The sequence below is a fragment of the Fonsecaea monophora genome, assembly GCF_001642475.1.
Source record: "Fonsecaea monophora strain CBS 269.37 chromosome Unknown Scaff3, whole genome shotgun sequence".
Lineage (NCBI taxonomy): Eukaryota > Fungi > Ascomycota > Eurotiomycetes > Chaetothyriales > Herpotrichiellaceae > Fonsecaea > Fonsecaea monophora.
In genome coordinates, this window is record NW_019173934.1 from 174,876 (window position 1) to 196,309 (window position 21,434).

Sequence of the window (21,434 nt, forward strand, 5' to 3'; positions counted from 1 at the left end):
CGCTATTTGGGACCGAAGTCTTTGCCGATTCTCGCAAAAAACCCCCGCTTCGAATTTTCTGATACTGATAGAGCAGATTCTGTGAGGTAGACACGACTGACCTGGGGAGGTACATAAAAGAGAGAAAACGAGAGAGAGATAGAGACAGAAAAAGACTGAAAACATGGGCCTCCTGTCAAATCTGGACTTGGTAAATGAATGCGACAAGTATGTGTATACCTACATGCCTGCTGTCCCATCCTCGAGGCGCTCAGCACACTCCCCTCTTCGACACCCCTCCTCTTCCACCACTACATCTCTTACCGCCAAGATTACGTGAAGTGATTGATGGCACTAATGGTGAATACTGACTGGGGTGTGGACACAAAAAGCTTCCCTTACTACACGGACGACCCGGACAAGTTCAAGGCTTTGTGGGAAGGCTACTACCACTTCTACCTAGAAGGTTGCGGCGCGTGTTTGGGATACATGACCTCTTCCGTCGCGGAGCGAATGCCTCTCACCCAACACTGGAAGCTGGACAAAGTCAATAGGCGCCTGACATTCCAACCTCGAGATGAGCGGGGAACCCCGGTCGTCGACCTCGGCAAGCGCAGCGACATCTTGGGGGACTACCTCCAGGAGGTGCGCGAGAGACGTATCTTTGCCGTCCTCGACGGCTGGCGGAACGAGCGCTACCCCATATACGGGCCGCAAAAGGAGCTTGTGTTAAACATGGAACGATCAGCGTCACCTCTCTTTGGAATTGTCACCTATGGTGTGCATTTGACCGGCTATGTCATGACCGACGAGGGGATGAAGATATGGACACCACGACGCTCGTTGACAAAGCCAACGTATCCCGGCATGATGGACAACACGGTCGCTGGAGGGCTGAGCACGGGAGAAAAGCCCTTTGATTGCCTGGTCAGAGAATGCGAAGAGGAAGCCTCATTACCAGCAGACTTGGTGCGCCGCACGGCTCAGGCTTGTGGCACACTGACATATTTCCACGTCCGCGACGCCCGAGCCGGAGGAGAGACGGGACTCTGTCAGCCCGAGTGCCAATACATCTATGACCTCAGGATGTCTCCCGATGTCATACCCAAGCCAGGCGACGACGAAGCCATCGATTTCCAGCTTTTGACTGTCGAGGAGGTGCGGCGAGCTATGGCCGAGGGTAGATTCAAGCCGAATTGTGCACATTTGCTCTTGGAGTTCCTCGTCAGGCATGGCTTCGTGACGGCCGAGAACGAACCGAATTATATTGAAATAGTCGCAAGACTCCATAGACGGTTGGAGTTCCCAACTTCGTGAGACCCGGTCACGACGAGCGCAGCCTTGCAGAGCCCACCCACCAACGCCTCGCTAGATAGACTTTTTTGTTTCCCCCAAAGAACATAGTGCCGCCGTAAAAGTCACGGACCAGAGCTCATTTCTTCATCAAAAGGTACACGTAGTCGATTCTCAGGGCGTTGAGCAGTGCGTACGGGCCGTCCATGTAGAGCAGCAGGCCGCCGAAGGAGACGTATAGCTTGCTATGCACAATTGTTAGCCCAATCGCCACTTAGATCCTCTCTTGCGCAAACCTACATGTTGTCTCCGCTACCTTCCTCGAATCTGTAGATCTTTCCGTGGCAGACATAGTCGAACTCGTCGGCGAGCGTCTGCTCTCCCCTCCCGATTTCTCTCCACCCTTTCCCGTCGTCTTTGCTCCCGTCCAGGTTGAGGGAGAGGGCCAGCGCGACCGTCATGCGGTCGTCGACGTTGAGGGGGTACAGTTCCGTGTTGACGTCGAGGGTCAGAAGGACTTCCTGCTCGCCCTCGCTGTAGGCTTTGATGCGAGAGACTCTGTCATACTTGGTGTCGTTGAGGTCGGTGATCTTGAAGCTATTCTCGAAGAGGATATTCTCGGACATTTTGGGTGGTGAGCGCAGTGATTTTGCGAAGAAGATCGAGAAGACGCTTGCAGCTTTTTGGGCGCAAAAAAGGGACGGTATTTGGGAAATCAAAGTCGCTCTCCAGCCCGCAAGAAATTGTTTTTTTGCGTTTCGAAGGGAAATGTATGTACGGCGGAGTATTCTACCTCCGGCAGCCTTTGCGGCATCTAGCGCACATCACTTTTCGCAATAACTCCCCCGCGCTGCCTGCCACATGCAAACTCAACCAACTTTCCGTGGATTCTGTAGTCTCTTGTTTCAATGTCCTTCCGCAAGCGCAATGTAGGCCTCTCAGGCTCTACGAGATCCGAAGGATCTGCAGCACAATCCAGCGCCAAAGACCGAGTTCAGCTGCCTGGCGTACGGCCTTCACCAGTGGACGGCTGGCCGACAACTTCTACTGGCACCGCCAGCCTCGACGCCCTCCTCGCTGGACATTCTGGCCTCGCTCTCGGGAGCACGATCCTGATCGAAGAAAGTGGAACAACCGACTACGCGGGTGCTCTCTTAAGATTCTACGCCGCAGAGGGCCTTCTCCAGGGTCACCATGTCCACGTCGTGGCGCTCCCTGAGCAGTGGGGTCGCGAACTTCCAGGCGCTGTCGGCGAGAGCGAGAAAAAAGAGACACCCGCTGAAACAGAGAAGATGAAGATTGCATGGAGATACGAGAGCCTGGGGCAATTTGGTGCAGGCGCACCCGCAAGAGGTGGGCATGTTCATCCCCGTAGCCTAGCTAGAATTAATGCTATTTTCTCTGAGATTCCTGTTTAGTTTCTCTGCTTCGCAATTGGCACTGACATCTTCTTTCTTCCCCCCCTACAGAACGTCTTCAGCCAACTGCAGGTCAACCAGGTCTAGACGGGGTATCAGCCCAGGGACCACCTGCTTCTTTTTGCCATACATTCGACTTGACGAAGAGACTCGTTCATCCTGCCTCGTCTAAGTTGGATTTCATTCAATTGGGCACGAACCCGACACACTCGCCCTTCGCACCTGTTCTCGACCGGCTGAATGCCTCTGTCATGAATTCCGCACCGGAAACAGTCCACCGCATCGTCATTCCATCCCTTCTTTCACCAGCGCTTTATCCCCCTTGGTCGAGTCAACCACAGAACATCCTCCAATTCCTGCATAGTCTTCGTGCTCTCTTCGCGGCACATCCTGGCCGGCTGACGGCGGTCATGTCACTTCCACTGTCACTATATCCACGTTCTTCCGGGCTCGTTCGTTGGATCGAGCTGTTGAACGACGGTGTCTTTGAACTGTCCCCGTTTCCGCATTCGGCGGAGGGAGATGCGGCACCTGCTCGAGGTCCCTCTGGTATAGCTGAAGAGCCCCCTCAGGGTTTGTTGCAAGTACACCGCCTTCCGATGCTCCATGACCGTGGGAGCGGACTTGGCACGTTTGAGAGCGACTGGACCTTCACGTTGAGCCGGAGAAAGTTCACCATCAAGCCGTTCAACCTGCCCCCTGTCGAGGGTGATACAGGTGCTCAACAGGCAGCGGGCCAGGAGCAGAAAGGGAAGAAGGCCGATATGGAATTCTAGATTTCTCCCTGAGGATGACGCTTCACAGGTCATCGTCTCCAGGAGGCAGTCCCTGTGAATTGAGCATGGTTTCCAACTCAATATGCTCCGAAGACGAAGGACCTGGATTCGTCATGCTTCGAAAATAGGTACCGTCGTAAGTGCTATGCCGTGGATTGACGGTGAATCCGGACACCCGCGCACGAAACCGGTCGCCCAAGCACGACGAGAGAGCGAGGAAAGCTGTTTCGCTTTCCTTCAGCACGGGCTGTAAGCAGGAATGGTTCAGAACGCACCTAGGAAGAAAAGAAGCGGAATAAAGAACAGCAAGGACAGCAACACTATGATACCCATTATTGAAAGTAGTTTCTCGTTGAGGGTTTTATGGCGGCAGCACCTGTACGACAAGCAGAAAGGCGTTACGATGACCAAAGACGCAAGTTGATGGCGAGGAATGAGGCGCGAGGTTGTCATGATTAAATATTTTGGTCTGACAGAATCATAACTACGGTCGACCACTACCAAAATCAGTCTGGCACGTGAAATAAATTCTCGCGCGGAGAGCCCAACTTTCCTTGGACCTTTTTTCAATCTCTTCAATTTCTTTCCTGAGAGAAACACTCGTCCTCTCGCTTTCACACACCTTCACCAAGTCATGTAGTTCATCTCAGGTTGCTTGAAGGCTGGTCTTCAAGCCCTCCATTCGTTCTTTTCTCATCACCATCAGAATCCCCAAAGCTTCTGGCCGTGGCTAGTGAGATTCCACATCCTCTCTCGGCCCTAAGGAGTCAGTGGTCATCGATTTTCTCCAAGAAATCAGCCTGTGAGTGTTCCCTGTGTTATCTACCGTACCAAGTCCTTGCATGATTAGACCACTTTTATAATCTGTCAATCCACTGAGAAGCTTCTTACGAAGCCATGTGATTGAAGCGAAAAATCGTTGTTGAAATATGACCGCTTGTTTTCTATTTACATCCATCTGGCATGAAACCTCTTGTCAACTACTTGGCTGACATTTATGATGGACTTAGTGGCAGATATACTTCATGATGGACTCGCCGGCAGATCTGGGTTTCGACCACAAGCCCGATCTCCCAGTTCCAATCTCCTTGGTTGGTGGTCGATATCTACTTTTCGATATCAAAATCGCAACTTACCTGCGCCGGGAGCATCACATCTGTGGCATCACAATCGGCACGCTACCATTGTTTCCGTCTCAGAACCTATTTCTTGGTGTGCCTATTGAGATTATGCCTGAAGAAGCTCAGTTACTAGTTGAGCGAGGAGTCGGCACCATTGTTGACGATGCTCGAGCTCACGATCAAGCTGTTCAGTCGACAGATCCAGCTCGACGTGCTGACTATCTGGCCAGAGTACAGAGGCAGTCCAAGCAAGTCAAGCATGCCAAGGACGAGGAGAAGGAGCAAGCCCGGAAGCGAGCGTTGGGCAAAAATGCGAAAGCCTCAGTTCCACCATCTTGTGACACGCAAGATGGATCTAGCGCAGAGCCAGCCGATTCAGGCAACAGCGAGACGGCGCAAGCTGCTGAGGATACCGCCCTGGAGGGTCAAGCACTCTTTGAAAATGACTCTCCTGTCAAGGTTTTGCCTGCCAGTGCCGCGTCAAACACATATTTTGTCACGCCGGCCACATCTCGACTGCTGCTGCCACCACCTTTGGCAACGTCAAAGTCGACCATAGAGAATCTTCCATCTTCTTACCCTTTTTACAGGCATCTCCACGACAAAGGCTTTTACACGACCCCTGGTCTTCGATTCGGGTGCCAGTACACTGTATACCCCGGCGACCCGCTCCGGTTCCATTCCCACTTCCTCGCCACCGGCACGGAGTGGGACGATGAGATTGATCTCATGGATATAGTAGGAGGGGGTAGACTGGGCACGGGTGTGAAGAAAGGGTTTCTGCTGGGCGGAGCAAGTCCAGCTGGAGACGTAAGGACGTTTAGCGTCGAGTGGGCGGCGATGTAGATGCAGCTCTGTCGTCAAAATGACTGTGGTATGGTCGTCTCGTCCCGCAATTCAGCGTCTGTCGATGATAGACATTGGCCAGGGGCCAACCTAGATCTTTCACAAGTAATCCATGGCCTTCCACTTGAACTTGCGGTTCGCTCGCTCGGCCGGGCGAAACTCGAATTGGTTCCCGTGTAGTTCGAACACGAGCATTCTTGACCCCTTGGTGTCTTCTTTGTCTTTGACTTCCTCTTCACGAGGGTCGTCGTTCCGAGAGTCACTCTCACGTTCCGGCAGCGGTATCTCGTACCGGAAGACGGTATCCCTCTTTGGCAGCGTCTTGACCTCGTCCTTGGCCGTGACGACCACAAAGGTGTACTTTGTGTCTCTGACCACGAGTCCCCTGATGCCCACTTTACCGGCGTCCGAGCACGCGACCACCTCGAGCTCGGCGCCGTGGAAGTCGGCGCTCGCCAGGATCGAGCCGTGGCTCTGCGCGGTCACCACGTTCGCCAGCGCGCCCTTTTGCACCGTCTGGCCGTCCTTGACAAACCCCAGGATCTCCAGCATGTACCCCGTCCACAGCTCATGCAGGCCCTTGTAGATGTCGTATTTGACCTCCTCCTTCTTCAGCGTGAGGAGCCCGAGCTCCCTCTTCTCCCTCGCGCTCAGCGGCTTCGGCTTGCGCTTGCGCAGGTAGTATTCCTTCTTGCGGAGGCGGATGCGCCGGCGCAGGGCGCGCTTGTCCCGGTCCGCCGACGACGTGGGTTGCAGGAGGAGCGGCTTGTTCTTGACCTTGTCGGTGAAGATGCGCGAGGCCGTGTCGGGCGAGTGCGCGCGCGAGAGCAGTGTGTGCGCCGGGTGGAGTTTTGTCGGTGGTGGTGGCGGCACGGTGCCAGAGCGCGGCGAGGAGGTCATTATGTGCTGGTATGGGAAGTTTAGGATGTGCAAGTGTAAGTGAATGACTGGGCGGCCGGGCCGCTCATATGTGCGTAGACTCGCTTGTCTAGAAAAGATGCAGCTGTGTGGGCGAGAGAAATGATGATGATGTGTTGTGTGGACGCCTCCAACCCTTCGTCGGTGAGAAATGCCAACCGCCTCACTGCTGGCTGAAGCTCTTGGGGGACACCGACCGACTCTTAGACTGCATAAAGGCAGTCAAGTCCTTTCCATCTTGAAACTATACGATATTTCCGCGAGACGTTGTCACCTAACCTCGTACTCGTGAATAAGTCACGGGCGCTCGCTTGACTCGAATGACCACGCCAAGTGTGGTAATAAAAATACAACCCATCGGAAAATCCTCGGGCCTTCATTGTCAAGCACCAAACTAGCGAGTTACTCTGTCGTGTCTGTCTCGATCTCACTGCTGTCCACTGATGCCACGTCGAAAGGCGAGGGGAAGCGCGAGCGCGTATCTACAAAGTATTGTTCCCGCAGCGAGCCTACCTCAGCCTCATACTTATATGTCACTGGAAGCACTTTATCATCAGCCAGAATTCAAGTCTCGAGAGACAACGTCACCCGCTATGCTGGCTGCGACGGCGACCACGCCAGGGAAGCAGTCTGTATTCGTCTGGTCAACCACACTGCCCCAACCGGGTCGTAGATGGAATGATTTGGTTTGGGGGTCCTTTCAGCTGTTTGGGGGTTGACATTTCCACCCAGCGGCTATTCGGCTAACAGCCCTGACAGCCATTGGATACAGGTATTCTAGGTAGGTTCGCAGTCTGAGACTTGTGTAGAACGATAGTAGTGAGGGAATGCTCGTTCTGTTTAGTTCCGACTAGAACTGCGAGACATGCAGTAACATGGAGCAGGCTGTCATGGATACTCAAGCCTTTTGGGGGTAAGGAGAATGAAGATGATTAAAACATCCTCTGTTTTCTTACGACTCTTCTTGCACTACAGTTGTTCCAGCCCCAAAGACCGTATAGCTATAGTCATTCACCACATTAGAGAAGGATGGCGGAGAAATCCACGATCCAGTCCTCCAGTATGGTAACTTGCTAGAATAGGCTAGCCTCGAGTCCAAGGCCCACTGCTAAGCAGCTAACCAGGGCTACGTCACCACATCGTTCACTTACCACCACTACTGCGAGTCAGCAACGACTGAGATACCACCAAGACCATACAATAGGCCAGCGTTTCCCTGCGAGGCTGTGCTTTGCTCGATACAGCTAAACATTATAAAGAATATACATTAAACCTTTCAACTCGTCCATTTTTGGAGGTTCAGACATTTAGAAAGCGCAACAAAATGTTCTGGGAGCACGCAACAATTGTGGGCTTGGTACGGAACATGGGCTCGGGATTCGGCAATAAATTCGGGACTGAGCCTTTGCAAAACATACGACAGCCTTCGTCCGTCTAATGGCCCATCAAACCTTCAGCTAGGGATAAAAGCTTTGGTTTGGGACTGTCGTCCGACAGGTCTTCGCTTCCCTGTAATTGCTACGCACCCGCAGCTGCGTCTGACCAGTCGATGACAATGGCATTCGGCCTGAGCCAGAATAACAAAGTCCCAGACATGGAATCTACGGTTCTTGAAACTGAGAAAACCGAAGTCTCGGATGTGGTGAAGTCTTCCACTGTAGAAGATGTCGAGGTCAACAACACCAACACAAAGCCGGAACCGCTTTCGTGGCAGACTTACGCGGCAATTCTTGTGAGGGGAATGAAAATGGCGTCTGAGATGTGAGATGGGAAGGCTAATGCAGAAAACCACAGACACTGATGTTCCAATACAATTCATATCTCTTCACGTTGAGCATGCCGCCGGCGATCCTTGCCTTCATCAATGCAGACCTCGGCCCTGATTCAAACTACATCTGGATCACAGTCTCGTATGTCAAAGAACCCATGCCGTCTCGGTCTGTCCGTGGAAGTTGACTTGCGCTCTTAGGTGGAACCTCTGCGCAGCCGTGCTCGTCACGACGAGTGGCCGCATTGCCGACATCTTTGGCCGTCGATGGTTTCTGATAACAGGAGCTTGCATCGGTGTTATTGGTGCCATTGTAGGTGCTACGGCCAAAAACATCCCGACCATGATTGCCAGCGGTATCCTCTTTGGCATCGGAGGAGGTTTCCAGGAGATGTGTTTCTCAGCGGTGCAGGAGCTGGTCCCAAATCGTCAGCGCTTCTTCCTTCTGGGTGCGTATATCTAGTTTCCTGATCCGCCCACTGTGTCTGACAGAGTCCTAGGTTGTTTGGAGGTCTCCAACATGCCAGCGCAGTTCAGTGCGCTCATTGCGTACGCCTTCGTTGCACATTCTTCCATTGGATGGCGCGCCTGTTACTGGTGGTGCTTTTCCTGGGAAGTTTCTTCGGCCATCCTCCTCTTCCTCTTTTACTACCCACCTTCCTTTGAGACGAAACATCAGGTCGACCATAAGACAAAGCTGCAGCTACTGACCGAGCTGGATTATGTCGGCCTTGTCTTGTTCTCAGCCGGATGTGCCATCATCCTCATGGGAATCAACTGGGTACGTATCCACCCATGAGACACCGCGTTGTATACTAATGCCCAGTACAGGGTGGCTCTTTGCACCCCTGGAAGAGTGCCGCGTGTATCGCGCCCATTGTGATCGGAGGAGCATCTCTCATCGCCCTCGGATTTTGGGAAGTGTATGCCGACCTGAAGTACCCCATATTGCCCCCGAAACTATTTCGACAATGGCGCAGGTTAGTGACCTCCCTCCGAACTAAAATGTGCTGAGATGGTAACTGTGGAACTAGCTTCACCGCCGTTCTTGCAGTCGTGTTTGTGGGTGGTATGCTATACTATAGCAACGCTGTGTAAGTTACCCCCTCCGAAATGCGAATTGTGATTGTGCTGAGACTCGTGCAGCCTCTGGCCCCGGATCTCGACGCTTCTCTTTGTCCCGGCCGACGACCTTATCCTTCGGGGTCTTTATGCGAACATGTCGGCTTTTGCTGTCATGGTTGCCGCGATTTACTGCATGGCCGTGATGCCCTGGGTTGGCCATGAACAATGGCAACTTATCGGTCTTGCTTGCCTCCAGACTGCGTTTATCGGCGGCTTCTCAAGCCTGAAGATCCACGAGAAAGGCAAAGCGATTGCATTCCTTCTCATTGCCGGTGCTGCGGCATCCAGCGTGAACCAGATAGCCTTTGGCATGGTGTCACTTGGTATCGAAGATCAAACCGACATGTAGGTTTTTAGTCATGTTCCTTCTGTTTTCACGTCCCCCAGCTGACACTGTACAACAGCGGAGTTGCAGTTGGGCTCGTGAGCACCTCTCGTCTCCTTGGCGGTGCGGTCGCCAGTGCAATATATGTAGCCATCTACACCAACAAATTCTCAGAGGAGATACCAGGTCACATTGCCGATGTCGCAGCCGCGACCGGGTTCCAAGGGTCCACATCCGCTCTCCTCGCAGCCGCTATCAAGAATACCGAGGCGGCTTACGAAGCCGTTCCCGGCATCACCGCCAATATCATATCTGCTTGCCAGCTGGCCGTCAAATATGCGTATGTGGACGCATTCAGCTTGACATACAAGGTAGCCATCGCCTTTGGAGGTGCGGCCATCATCGCGTCGCTGTGCACCAGGAACGTAGAACAAAAGAAGAAGTCCAACGACCGAGCTGTTCGCCTGGAGAATGAGTAGCGAAGAAACGTTTGGACAAGGCAACACGGCAACACGGTAAACCCCAAAATTGGAGATTTTATCATGCTCTAGTGCAGCTTTTTTTTTTTTAAAAAAAAAGAGAAGGTTGTGTCTACATACATAGCATACCTTGGGTCTATATCGCCGAAGGTACCAGGAAATAGCTACAAATATACATGTCCCGGTTAACAATACCAAAAAAAAAAAATCATTTTGAAAACTGAGCAAGGAGATCGGAAAGTACGAGACAGAACGCATATCCACGTGAACTGGGTGAAGGAAGTTGACACTTCTTTCGACATGAGCCGAATTCCGCCATAGTTCCGAAGAGGATGGACGTTGGTCGCTCGGAAAGACATACAGCCATTCAAAAAGATGCATCGGGCCCAGAAGAAGACCACCTAGAAAAATTTCCCCGTTTTCTTCTCATTGTCTCCTCGGGAAACTTTGGTCCAGGATATATTCACGCCAAAAGAAAAGATATCTTGAAGCTTTCTCAACCCGTCAAGTGTGGTATAGTGCAAAAAGCGATTCTATACAACAAAACACGACGGGATTACCAACAATTTCCTGGAAAAAAACCAAAAAAAAAAAAAAAACAATGGCGACCAACGGGATTGTCAAGAAACTCGGATCTGATGGCCCTACAATCATACCATTTGACGGGCTTGACCCCAAGTGGACGACCCCGGGGGCCACAGAGGGAGGCTTTCTGCGCTGGCTGATCAGCTGGGTGGGCGGGCCCAAGGGGTACGTGAACCCGAGCCTGGGTCAGTCGTTGATCAGCGAGAACATCTGCGTCGGGTACATGAAGTTGCTGGCGGGCAACCGCCAAAAGGGCCTGCACACGCACAGCATCGTCGAGATCTACCTCGTCCTCCGCGGCGAGCTCGAAGGGTATGACGGGCTGGGCCACATCCACCGGGCAGGGCCGATGGACCTGATCTACATCCCCGTGGGCGTGCCGCACGCCGTGCGGGCCACGACGCTCGAGGACGTCGAACTGATCTGGATCCACGACGGGGTCGAGATCAAAGGCACGTCCATTTACTACTGGGACCCGGAGACGGTGCCCAAGGTCGGGGGCATCGACGTGCTCCGCTTCAACGACATGCACCCCTCGTGGGAGGCCCCCAAGGCGAAGCAGTCCCCCTTTCTGCGCTGGGTCGTCAACTTCGTCGGCGGCAAGGAGGGCTTCATCAACCACGACCGGGACCACGCCATCGTGAGCGAAAAGGTGGCGCTGGGCGTCGAAGTGATTCTGTCCGGGAGCGGACAGGTGAGACACAGCCTCCCCGGTGCGGCCCAGTGCTACGTCCTCCTGCAGGGCAGCGTCACTGTCGAAGCCGAGGGCCACGGCGGCGCCTCGTCGACGCTCAAACGACTCGACGCCCTCTGGGTGCCCGGGGGAGCTGTCCACGCTTTGAAGAATGTGGGTCAAGACTCCGCCGTGGTGTTTTGGTGCTATGAGAGACCTCAGAAGGAAGGTTCCGTGGTCTACGAGCTAGAGTGACATCCAAGTACAAGTGAAGAGGGAATTGGCTTTGCGTGAGGCTACACCTGACAATGGGTGAAGAGTAAAAATGGGACTCGAGACTGAGAGCTGTACACAGATTTCCGTCACTGGTCGATCACCACTTGCCCGACCTTCCTTGATTCCGTAGATTGTTTCAATGAAACTCCTGTTCGCACTAAAGATATGGCTGGAGTTGTTTGTGTGCTCTCTCGACACAAACCCGAATCCCGAACCTTTGAATCTCGTTGAAATTCCGTTGGATTATCCGGGGTCTGGAGTCCGGGGGGGTTCAGCCTTGCGGGATGTCCAATCTGCTATATATCGTTCTCGTTCTCGTCTCATGTCGGATTCCTAAGCACACGACCATTCGCGGTAGAATTCTCCATCTTCTTCGCCATCACAGAGACAAAGCTTCTCGGATCCTGACGCCATGGAAGACGACAAAGCCGACCGAGTCAGTGCCCATGAGCTGGACAACTGGCCTCCACCCACCAAATCCCCAGCATCAGGCGATGTCGTCGCAGAGGAGGCACTTGGGAACGACCTCCCACAGGGTTACTTTACCAGTATCCATTTCATTGCGACCTTGAGTGTATGTCTTGCCTCGCTATTCATGCTTGTCACGCATTGACATTGCTGATATCTTCTACAGGCTGGCGGACTGGGCTGCCTCTCTGGCTACTTGGGCTGGAGTCTGGCGGCCAACAGCCTCACGTTTATCAACGACGCCCTCGGCCCCAGTCCCGACTTCCTGTGGCTCCCTCTGGCTTACACCCTTTGCAACGCGGTCGCCAGTGTCCTGGTCGGCCGCATCTCCGACATATTCGGCCGACGCTGGTTCCTGCTCGTCGGACATTGTCTCGCCCTGGTCGGGGCCATCTTGGGCGCCACGGCGCAGACGATAAACACCATGGTCGCCTCCAACGTCTTTGTCGGAACAGCCGCGGCCGCACAGTTTGCCCACATCTTCTTCCTGCCCGAGCTGGTGCCCAAGAAGGCCCGCGGCCTGGCCATCGGCTTCTGCTACACCGTCGCCGTCCCCGGGAGCTGCTTCGGGCCCATCATCGCCAAAGCCTTCATCAGCCGCAATCCGCACGACGGCTGGCGCTGGAGTTACTATCTGATGATCATCACGACGTCCATCACCATCGCCCTGATGTACCTGTACTACCACCCGCCCACGTTCTCCATGCTCCACGTCACCAACACGAAGATGCAAAAGATAAAAGCTCTGGACTACGGAGGCATCGTACTGTTCAGCGGAGGCTTCATCCTCTTTCTGCTGGGCATCAACTGGGGCGGCGTGTTTCACCTGTGGAAGTCCGCCCATGTCATTGCGTGTATCGTCGTCGGTTGCTTGATGATCATCGGCTTCTGCGTCTACGAGGCGTACATCCCCTCGGATCCTCTGATCCCTCTGTCCATCATGAAGAACACCGAGTTTATGATGATCGTCCTGGTCGCCTGCGCGGGCGGCATGATTTACTATTCCATGACGGTCCTGTGGCCGACCATTTGTACTCTGTTCACCGACGACATACTGTACAATGGCTGGCTCTCCATGTCCGTCTCCGGAGGGTTCAGCCTCGGGACCATCGTCTGCAGCATCACGTTTGGATTTGGCCGGGTGCGATGGCAGCTCATGGCCGCCGTCGTCATCTTCGTCGGCTTCGTCGGCGCCGAGGCGGCCACCACCCAGTACACGAAGAACATGTCCGTGGCGTTTGCCATTGTCGGTCTCTTCTTCGCCGGGTTTACAGAAGGCCTCGTCAATGCCACCGTCTCCTTCACCGTGCCCGCCGAAGATATTGGACTCGCCGTCGGCGTGAGTAATGGTCTTCGAGTCCTCGCAGGCGGGGTGGCCACGGCCATCTACAACTCGATCATGGCGAACCAGCAGGCCAAGCTGCACGCCCGCGACATCCCTCCGGCCGTGCTCGACGCCGGACTCCCCAGGTCTTCTCTCGCGACACTCATGAGCGTGGTGGCATCCGGTGGGTCGACGGCCAGTCTGCAAAAGATCCCGGGCGTCACTTCGGGTGTCCTGGCCGCTCTGGCCGATGCAGAGAAAGACGCCCTCGCCGGCTCAGTCAAGCTGGTGTTCTTGGTGTCGCTGGCCTTTGGGGGCGTGGGGATCGTCGCGACCTTTTTCATCAAGAACGTCGACTCGCAGTTGAACAACGTGGTCAATAGGAGGTTGCATGGCCATTCCCGGTGACCTATATGATACCCGAACTATCGATGAATCGGTCACCGTCCGAAAGACTCTGCGAGTCCCCAACCACCCTATCCACGTGGCTAACCGGCTTCTTGACGGAGATGTTCGTCCGGGTGGGGAGCTCGTTGTCCGCGCCTCATAACTTGCTAGTATAGAGGCAAACGGGATGTCAGGAGAATCTAAAGGTGGGGTTCCTGATGAACCTTGATAATGTAAAGCTCGAGCCCACAGAACAAGTTACATATGGAGAAAGGAGAATCATCCCCCCTCTTCTAGGACTTGTTCTCGCAGCAAAGGAGATTCTGACCGCAGCCCCCTTGTATGGTGCGTTTGGTGTCTGTTTTGTCAGAGTCCTTTCCGATTCCTCACTACCGAAAGTGGTTTTTCTACCTGGAGGAATGAAATGGTACAGTGGTACAACCTCAGTTCACCATAGGACGGGCCAACGTAACTTGGGCTCTTGCGCTCTGCGCGTTTACCGTAGGCTCTTGGTTGATAGGTGGTCCCCCGTCAGTCGAAGGGCGAAATGTCGTGCTCAACCCCCCTCAGCGTTGTGTGAACACCAAAGCAGCCCATACATACTGGCTTTATCCAGTAGCTTCTAGTTCTAAAAGACAGGCTTCTTCTCCACGGCCGCGCACTGGTCGAATGTCGGGTCTGTTTCATTTGAATCGTCTTCGTTCACATGCTTCAGGTAACGGGCAAGATCTCCTGCAGATCTGAACCCTTGAGTCCAGCATTTTTCGATGGCGGTCCCAAGCCAGACATTGTCTGTTGATGGGAGGCTATCCCGTGGCGGCCAAGCCACGTCACCGTTGGCATCTTCCAGGTGAAATCTACAAGTTTGGCCCGTCACGATCTGAAACATGACCGCGCCAAGCTGTCCAATATCGCTCAGAATCGAATATCCAAGCGCATCGGTGCCCTCAAGATCCCAGTCGAGCGGCATTAGAGTAGACTCTGAAAAGTCGACGAATTTCACGTTCGAGTCGCTGTCAAGAACGATGTTGGTAGGACGAACATCGGCCACGATCACGCGGCGAGAGTGGATGTGGGCGAGTGTGTCCGCCAGACGTCTCAACCATCCCAGCTGCCGTTTTCGGTTCGGTCTGTTGTCCGCCAGATAGTGTTGAAGGTCCTGTTCCATCAGTGGCATTCGAACCGAGGGGTGTGTCGACGAGACATTGTAGCAGGGAGTAACCCCGACATGCGGGCCAATTCTCCGGTAGATGTCCTTTTCGGTGTTCAGGGCTCGAATCAGGTCGGCATGGTAGTCGTAGTCGCCTTCTTGGGGGGTCCTGCTCTGATCTATCGAAGGGGTGATGTCTCCAATCAGCGTGATTCTCGACAGACGCGGAATTTTGACGGCGTATTTCCCTCGCTGTATAACAATGTTGGTGCCTCCAATCCCTATAACTCTGTCCGTCACTGTGGTACCATCTAGATGAACGAATTCAGCGACTGGAACTGACTCCATCGCCGAGATTGAGGCAATATTGGGTTGCCCCCTTCGGTTTGACCAAGTAATGTAACTGAAGGACAGACTCCTGCGGGGCGACTTGGACACGAAAAAGAGTGAAGACAAATTGGTGTCAAGCAGCTTTAGACGGGGAAATAGAACACTTCATCTCAGGTTAGATGAGTTGATGGTTTAAGGGAGAAGGAGGTTGGATTATGCTGAGACAATACCCCTGACTCACGTGACTATATTTTTGTCTCATGCATGGGGATTTCACAGCCCCTTGTAATATGACTGTATATAGACTCGTGGGTCAGACTCTCAGGCCTTCAGGGTCAATGAAGCAAGCCTTCACTCTGACAAACCTCAAATAGTAAGCGAAACTGAGAGTCGTGGTCGTGCTGCCCGGGGTGACACAAAAGGTGGCGGTCGTGACACGCGAGTTTGAAGCTGGAACGTGGAGTGACGGACTGCCTGACTGACCTGGATGTGAGTTGTCAGTAATTGATTCGAGGAAGAAATAATGGAAGGGGGGGTGCGGAAAGGCCCTGGATACAAAAGGATGGCATTTCTTTCCTTCGAAAAGATATCCCCCCTCACTCCCTTTGAAATTTGCGCTGGTTACCTCCCCATATTTCATGCATGTCCATTGAACTTCAGAAACAAGGGCTCATACCCTTCGCTGTTACTCCTTCCCCCCGCGATGTCCAGTAACCGATATTGCGGCTGCAGGATTGTCCACCCACATCCAGTCAACTATCGGGACTGTACAAAGACACCGAACGAATATATACCTTGCTTCAGATTGGACGTACCTTTGGATCAAAGATATTCTTGTGGGCGAAAGGACGTGACAATCCATCAACCCGAGCACGTTTACCCGGCCGCATCCTCTCGAAACCACGGCAACTGCTTCAACCATCGAGATGTGGGAACATACTACCACAATAACCAGTTGACGAAGCCAATGAAGACGGGACGTTGAGACTTCCATGGCATTCCCATTTTGTCTTTTTCTCGGACGGGAGGTTTTGAGGTGAAACGAGAAAGAAGGGCTACAAGGGCTAAATGACACTGAGGTTAAGGCTTCCAGATCTAGAGCCAGCCGCCAGCAACCAGACCTCAAGTCAGTCATCGGAGCAAAAGAGGGGGTGGTAAAGGCAGACGTGCACAAGGCTTTTCTCCTGAAAGAAGTTTAACTACCTCAGGGCAATGATGACCTGAGGCTAGGCAACATGGCAAGTATAGTCGAAACCCGAAGGAGATTTCTAGTTGTAAGCCTCACCAGCCCGAAGTGGATAACGGGCACCAGGCAGCCTTTGTCCCTGGACGAATATAGGTAAGGGAGAGCGCACAATTCGCGTCGTACGTAATGTGTATCTATGTATATATGTAGGCTACAGCACTGCAATGGCGTTAGGCGGCGACGGCACGCCTCCGACCACGTACAGCGGGGCACTGGTGAAGAAGAAGGTCCATTTCTTCGCACCGTTACACACGACGGCGAGCTGCTCCAAGTTCCATAGCTCACCTAGGGGACAGCCCTAGTGCGCGAGGGTCCATTCGTGCAGGTTGACGCCACCTTGAGTCCCGGCCACTTTCTTCAACAGGCTCGGACAACACTCAATCCCATCGTGTCCCCTGTTGCCTGGGGTGCCCACGGCGCTCCCGGGCAAATATTTGTTCAAAGCTGGTGGGCGAGCTAGTAGAGTAGTACTGAGATGGGTCGGCGGCCTCGTCAACGAGGTGAGACGGAATGATCATCTCGTCATAGATGTCGTGGTCGTTGTCGCTCTCTTGCGAGCTGGAAATCGACGAGGTGGTATCAATATTGGCGACCACATCGTGGATCGCCGCATCATGAGTATTCAATCTCGGTTTCTCTGTCGAAGGAGACGGTTACGGAGAGTCTTCACGCTGCGAACATGTCGGCTAGGGGACATGTGCACCTATAGGGGTTCCACGGTGTGTCCTGTTTCCAGTTCCTGATACAGCTCCGCGGCATGTCCGCGAGCGACGAGATCGTGGGTGATTTCCTGCCGTTTCAAAAAGAGATCCGACTCAGTTAAGCTCTTGGAGGGGTAGGTAACGGCTCCAAAGTCAGCTGGCATGTTACATGAGAGCTGGTGGTCAGTCGGGTGACGGAGAAGACGCGCTCGGACGCAAAAGGAGGTACGTTTTCGCGCGGCACCTCCGTGAGAAATCCACGGGAAACAGGATGTGGGAATATTAGGAAGGTACTTCACATTGATAGCCACTGTTGAAAGGATCAACGGTGAAGAATACAGGACAGTAGGGAACGGAGGACTGTTGCCCCAGGTTAAGAAGATTTAAAAGAGAAAACTCCCTATGAAATATGGCCAGGGAACAAGAAATTGTTCTCAATCAGCAGCCTCAATGTAGGATTAAGCGGTAATTAACAGCACTAGGTGCCATCAGTATCTGGCGTTGGCTATCATATTACGGATAGAATACCGACTCTCCCTTTGCAGTACAGTACCTCGTATAGCGACGAGCTACAGAAGTCAGTAGTTTCTCATACACTTCATTTGCGCGGGTCGCTTCCTTCCAGCGCCAACAGTGTCAGGAAGTTGAACCGCCTGAAGTACAGCGGTAAGCACTAATGGGTGCTGCTGTAAGGTTGTCCGTGGTGCACTGCCAATTACCATCTCTTGTGTCACAAGGAATCATGCTTACACATTGAGAATTCACTCTTATGAATGCCAGTTATGGCTATTGAGACATCCCTACCGTTAGGAGGCTGCCCCCGAGCACGGCTGTCGCCATCCATCAACAGGCAGGAGTTGGTCCAGGTCGATATCGGTGAGGCTCAGATGTAATGTCTTGTGTATCACGTTATCTTGCCCCTCCCCCTTTCATTCTCCCACCATCATTGATCGATACAGCATTTTCAGAATGGCGGACAAGCGTAATCCAAGCGACCGACGACCTGATACATCTTCTTGAATCGAGTATACCATTCACCGAGGATCGTCTTATGCACATCTTCAAGATCCGTCAAATCTGAAACACAGTCCTCAGGCCTGAGGCTTGATAGTGCACGGGCGCTTGATGGATCTTTGCCAGCGTAGACTACATACGCCGTCAGCTGTGGCACTGCTGGTGGAGACACCGATGGAGCGCTGCATACCGTGGTATGGCCCTCCTGAGGCAAAGGCCTTATTACTTGACACGTCGAAAACAATACCGAAAATTGCGACCCATGTCGAACTAGCAGGAAGCCAAGGAACAAGGCTCCACAGCTGGTAACAATGCGAACAGACATAATTTATCGTATTTGACCCGATTTCGCTGGATACATATGGTGCACATAGATTTTGATCAGAGTCCCACCTATCTTGCAGCTGAGACATTGTCTTTGTTGCTGTAAGGAGCGTGGTTTTTAATTATTAGCCAAGGGTGTATTCCAAACCTGGTCATTTGATAATAATACCCAGCGTAAAATTTGACCTTTTCGGGGATAGCCCGAGCGGGTCATACAGTAAATGCTTGGCGAGCCTGGGCATTCCTGGGCGCAGCTTTGTGGGTGAATCATCACTTGGGGCCAACGATCCAGAAATTGGAGGTTCCCGTCTGAGAGAATGATGGTCTTCGAGGCTATGATAGTGAAGCTTTGTGAAGGAACGACCTCCCCTCAAAATCATGCCCACAAACCACCAATGCTATTGTGTGATCGATGTTTAACAGAGACAATTTTGGGAGCTGCTCCGTCACCGCTGGTATGGCGAAGTTGACTTTTCGGCGCTTGATATGTTGTTCAGCACAATAGGCAATTGTGCGCTTTGCTAGATGTGTGGGGTAGTGCGAATGCTCGAAACCGCGTCCATTCATTTCGAGACGGGGCCAAATAACGTCAAGGACATAAGTAAATAGACTGTCAGACTGCCATGAGGAAACTAGTTGCTGCAATACCTCGGCGAGACTGTAGGTGTACACATCGGAAACGTTCGATACTGTCAAATCGATCATGTCAACAATGCGGCAGATCTTCTGCGCGATAACGGCCATGGCAGGCCTTTCCCCGGCGATGAAAGGTCGAGAGACACTCTTGGTGACGCAGGCGTGCGACTCCTCAATCATAAGTTCGCAGAGGTGATAATATATCGCGTTCATTGCGTCTTGATGCCTCACATACTGAGCCACGGAGACTTCCGGCTGTTGCTGAGGGGTGAGTCGGGAAGCCCAGACTCGCAACCGTGATCTCTGGCTTTCCAGCAAAGCCAGGAGGTGGCGTCCACGCACATACCCGGCTCGAACCTCAGTATATTCTTCGGGTGAGCATCCTCTCCCCAGCAATTCGGTCAACATCACGTGCACTAGGGTGCTCAGGTCCGTCGATTCTGGGGAGACCTGACAAACATCCGCAATACAGTGGAATACAACCATCCTTGATCTCAGCTCCAGCGTCCTGATCAAGATATCATAAATGAGATCATCCTCATTCATGCCAATGACACATGAGAGGTGTAGGCTACCGGGAATACCTTGAGTGTCGAGATTGGGTCCAAAGCAACTGGGCCCTTCCCCATCGAGCAGCAAAGAGGGTAATTTTGCTGGTCGGTGTGATGTGCATAGTCTAAACCATAGCTGTAGCGCTTCTAGACCGCCTGGCATGGCTAGGATGCTAGTTTCATGTTGCAGAACAAAATCGGTGCAGTTCCAGACCGCAGCGCGAAAGTCAAGATGGTTTGTCGATGCATGGTGGTAGTAAGCAAGAAGAACTCTAGCCACCAAGAGTTCAAGGACATCACCACCGATCGCACTGTGTTCGAGGGTAAGATCGTGATATTGTCCTGCCCGTCGGTGGTGATCACGATTAGCCACGGGACTGAAGAGAGACATCCTGTCTTCGGAGAAGTGCCGGCTCTGAACACTTGCATCAAGCATCGAGAGATTGGAGGCCGAGATACACAGGAGAGCAGACGTCAGGATCGGCGACTTGAGAGAAACATTTGCGAATCGTAGGAACGATGCCGGAAGGATGTCTCTGACATGATTCTCGAAGTGTTTGAGATATTTGGCCGCGAGCAGATCGTTGAAATACAAGCAGACCTGTAATTCGAGATTGAGACTAACTGGGGTCGACGCTGCGAGATTAATCTCTGGCGCGCTGGGGCTTTGCGTTCGTACACTTGTAAGAGTGTGCGCAGCCTCCCTCGGTTGGGTGGCCAGTGTCGAAATGGTCGAGAGATTACCCGACTCTGCCGGACTGATTTCATTTGTACCCCGAGGCACGCTGACGTTACGAAAAGTGTAGTCCAGTCCATAGCTACACGTGAGGAACAATCTCGCACATGCTTGACAGACCGGCTTCACCTCGTCACACTGCCCAAGGTCAGGCCCTTGAAGCAAAATTCTGGTTCGAAGCATTCGTACCTTTTTTCCTCGCCTCCGACAAGGCTTGCATCCGGTGTGTGTACGCAGAACTCTGCTCTTCTTTCGAGATTTCGCGCGCTGCATTGGAGCGAATTGGAGTACAAGAGAAAGTGAAATCCGAGCGCCACGCTTTGTCAATAGAAGTTCAAAAAGTTGAATAAAGGGATAAAAACAAGCTTTCTGCGTTCCGGTATTTGGGGAAATCGGTATTGACACCAACCGTTGCCGCTTACGGTTAAATTTTACGCTGTTATTGATACCAGCGGGCCTCGTTACTCCCAGGCTCGCCAATCAGCACGCATTCTTCTTCGCGACGGTATATGAATAGTTGTTGATTCTTTAGGTACGCCTCTTCCTCTTCCTCTTCCTCTTCCTCTTCCTCTTCCTCTTCCTCTTCCTCTTCCACCTCCGTCATCACTCTCAACATGGTCCAGGCAGCGCAAGATGAAAGTCACTCTGGGGGTGAGACGGCTCCTCTCCTCGCGAAGTTCATTGATGCCGATCGTGTCCCTGGGCGACTAGCCCTTCGACTCTACATTTCGCACTCTCTGTCAACATGGAACTCCCGTGTATTCGAATTCGGGTCTGTCATTTACCTTGCGACCATATTCCCTGGAACCCTGAGACCAATGTCTATCTATGCCTTGACAAGAGGTATATGTATTATGATTTTGGCACCTGGTGTGGGACACTATATCGACACCGGCGATCGCCTGACTGTTGTCCGAGTGTCCATTGGTGCGACTGCTACAACACCTGAGACGCCACTAGCTGACGCATCACAGTTGTCCAACGT

The 21,434-nt window shown here is 52.9% G+C and overlaps 10 protein-coding genes across 10 annotated transcripts; 6 read left to right on the plus strand and 4 right to left on the minus strand.

Moving 5' to 3' along the window:
• Positions 1 to 336: 336 nt before the first annotated feature.
• AYO21_00772 (hypothetical protein) lies at positions 337 to 1,296 on the plus strand (the record flags this gene model as incomplete). Its single annotated transcript, XM_022650760.1, has 1 exon — positions 337 to 1,296. One exon carries the CDS (start codon positions 337 to 339, stop codon positions 1,294 to 1,296), a length of 960 nt encoding a protein of 319 aa, XP_022516763.1.
• Positions 1,297 to 1,411: 115 nt separating this feature from the next.
• Positions 1,412 to 1,898, minus strand: AYO21_00773 (hypothetical protein; the record flags this gene model as incomplete). The annotated part of the gene is made up of 2 exons (XM_022650761.1): positions 1,412 to 1,517; positions 1,573 to 1,898. 2 exons carry the CDS (start codon positions 1,896 to 1,898, stop codon positions 1,412 to 1,414), a joined length of 432 nt encoding a protein of 143 aa, XP_022516764.1.
• Positions 1,899 to 2,180: 282 nt separating this feature from the next.
• On the plus strand, positions 2,181 to 3,466 carry AYO21_00774 (hypothetical protein; the record flags this gene model as incomplete). The annotated part of the gene is made up of 2 exons (XM_022650762.1): positions 2,181 to 2,625; positions 2,742 to 3,466. The coding sequence occupies 2 exons, from the start codon at positions 2,181 to 2,183 to the stop codon at positions 3,464 to 3,466; spliced, it is 1,170 nt and encodes a 389-aa protein (XP_022516765.1).
• A 1,028-nt stretch (positions 3,467 to 4,494) lies between these two features.
• AYO21_00775 (hypothetical protein) lies at positions 4,495 to 5,433 on the plus strand (the record flags this gene model as incomplete). Its single annotated transcript, XM_022650763.1, has 1 exon — positions 4,495 to 5,433. One exon carries the CDS (start codon positions 4,495 to 4,497, stop codon positions 5,431 to 5,433), a length of 939 nt encoding a protein of 312 aa, XP_022516766.1.
• A 99-nt stretch (positions 5,434 to 5,532) lies between these two features.
• AYO21_00776 (hypothetical protein) lies at positions 5,533 to 6,333 on the minus strand (the record flags this gene model as incomplete). The annotated part of the gene is made up of 1 exon (XM_022650764.1): positions 5,533 to 6,333. One exon carries the CDS (start codon positions 6,331 to 6,333, stop codon positions 5,533 to 5,535), a length of 801 nt encoding a protein of 266 aa, XP_022516767.1.
• Positions 6,334 to 7,906: 1,573 nt separating this feature from the next.
• AYO21_00777 (hypothetical protein) lies at positions 7,907 to 10,048 on the plus strand (the record flags this gene model as incomplete). Its single annotated transcript, XM_022650765.1, has 8 exons — positions 7,907 to 8,083; positions 8,146 to 8,261; positions 8,321 to 8,568; positions 8,620 to 8,900; positions 8,951 to 9,099; positions 9,154 to 9,213; positions 9,266 to 9,589; positions 9,649 to 10,048. The coding sequence occupies 8 exons, from the start codon at positions 7,907 to 7,909 to the stop codon at positions 10,046 to 10,048; spliced, it is 1,755 nt and encodes a 584-aa protein (XP_022516768.1).
• A 601-nt stretch (positions 10,049 to 10,649) lies between these two features.
• Positions 10,650 to 11,561, plus strand: AYO21_00778 (hypothetical protein; the record flags this gene model as incomplete). Its single annotated transcript, XM_022650766.1, has 1 exon — positions 10,650 to 11,561. One exon carries the CDS (start codon positions 10,650 to 10,652, stop codon positions 11,559 to 11,561), a length of 912 nt encoding a protein of 303 aa, XP_022516769.1.
• A 433-nt stretch (positions 11,562 to 11,994) lies between these two features.
• AYO21_00779 (hypothetical protein) lies at positions 11,995 to 13,782 on the plus strand (the record flags this gene model as incomplete). The annotated part of the gene is made up of 2 exons (XM_022650767.1): positions 11,995 to 12,156; positions 12,217 to 13,782. The coding sequence occupies 2 exons, from the start codon at positions 11,995 to 11,997 to the stop codon at positions 13,780 to 13,782; spliced, it is 1,728 nt and encodes a 575-aa protein (XP_022516770.1).
• A 607-nt stretch (positions 13,783 to 14,389) lies between these two features.
• On the minus strand, positions 14,390 to 15,259 carry AYO21_00780 (hypothetical protein; the record flags this gene model as incomplete). The annotated part of the gene is made up of 1 exon (XM_022650768.1): positions 14,390 to 15,259. One exon carries the CDS (start codon positions 15,257 to 15,259, stop codon positions 14,390 to 14,392), a length of 870 nt encoding a protein of 289 aa, XP_022516771.1.
• A 3,600-nt stretch (positions 15,260 to 18,859) lies between these two features.
• On the minus strand, positions 18,860 to 21,065 carry AYO21_00781 (hypothetical protein; the record flags this gene model as incomplete). Its single annotated transcript, XM_022650769.1, has 2 exons — positions 18,860 to 20,498; positions 20,899 to 21,065. The coding sequence occupies 2 exons, from the start codon at positions 21,063 to 21,065 to the stop codon at positions 18,860 to 18,862; spliced, it is 1,806 nt and encodes a 601-aa protein (XP_022516772.1).
• Between the last annotated feature and the right edge of the window lie 369 nt (positions 21,066 to 21,434).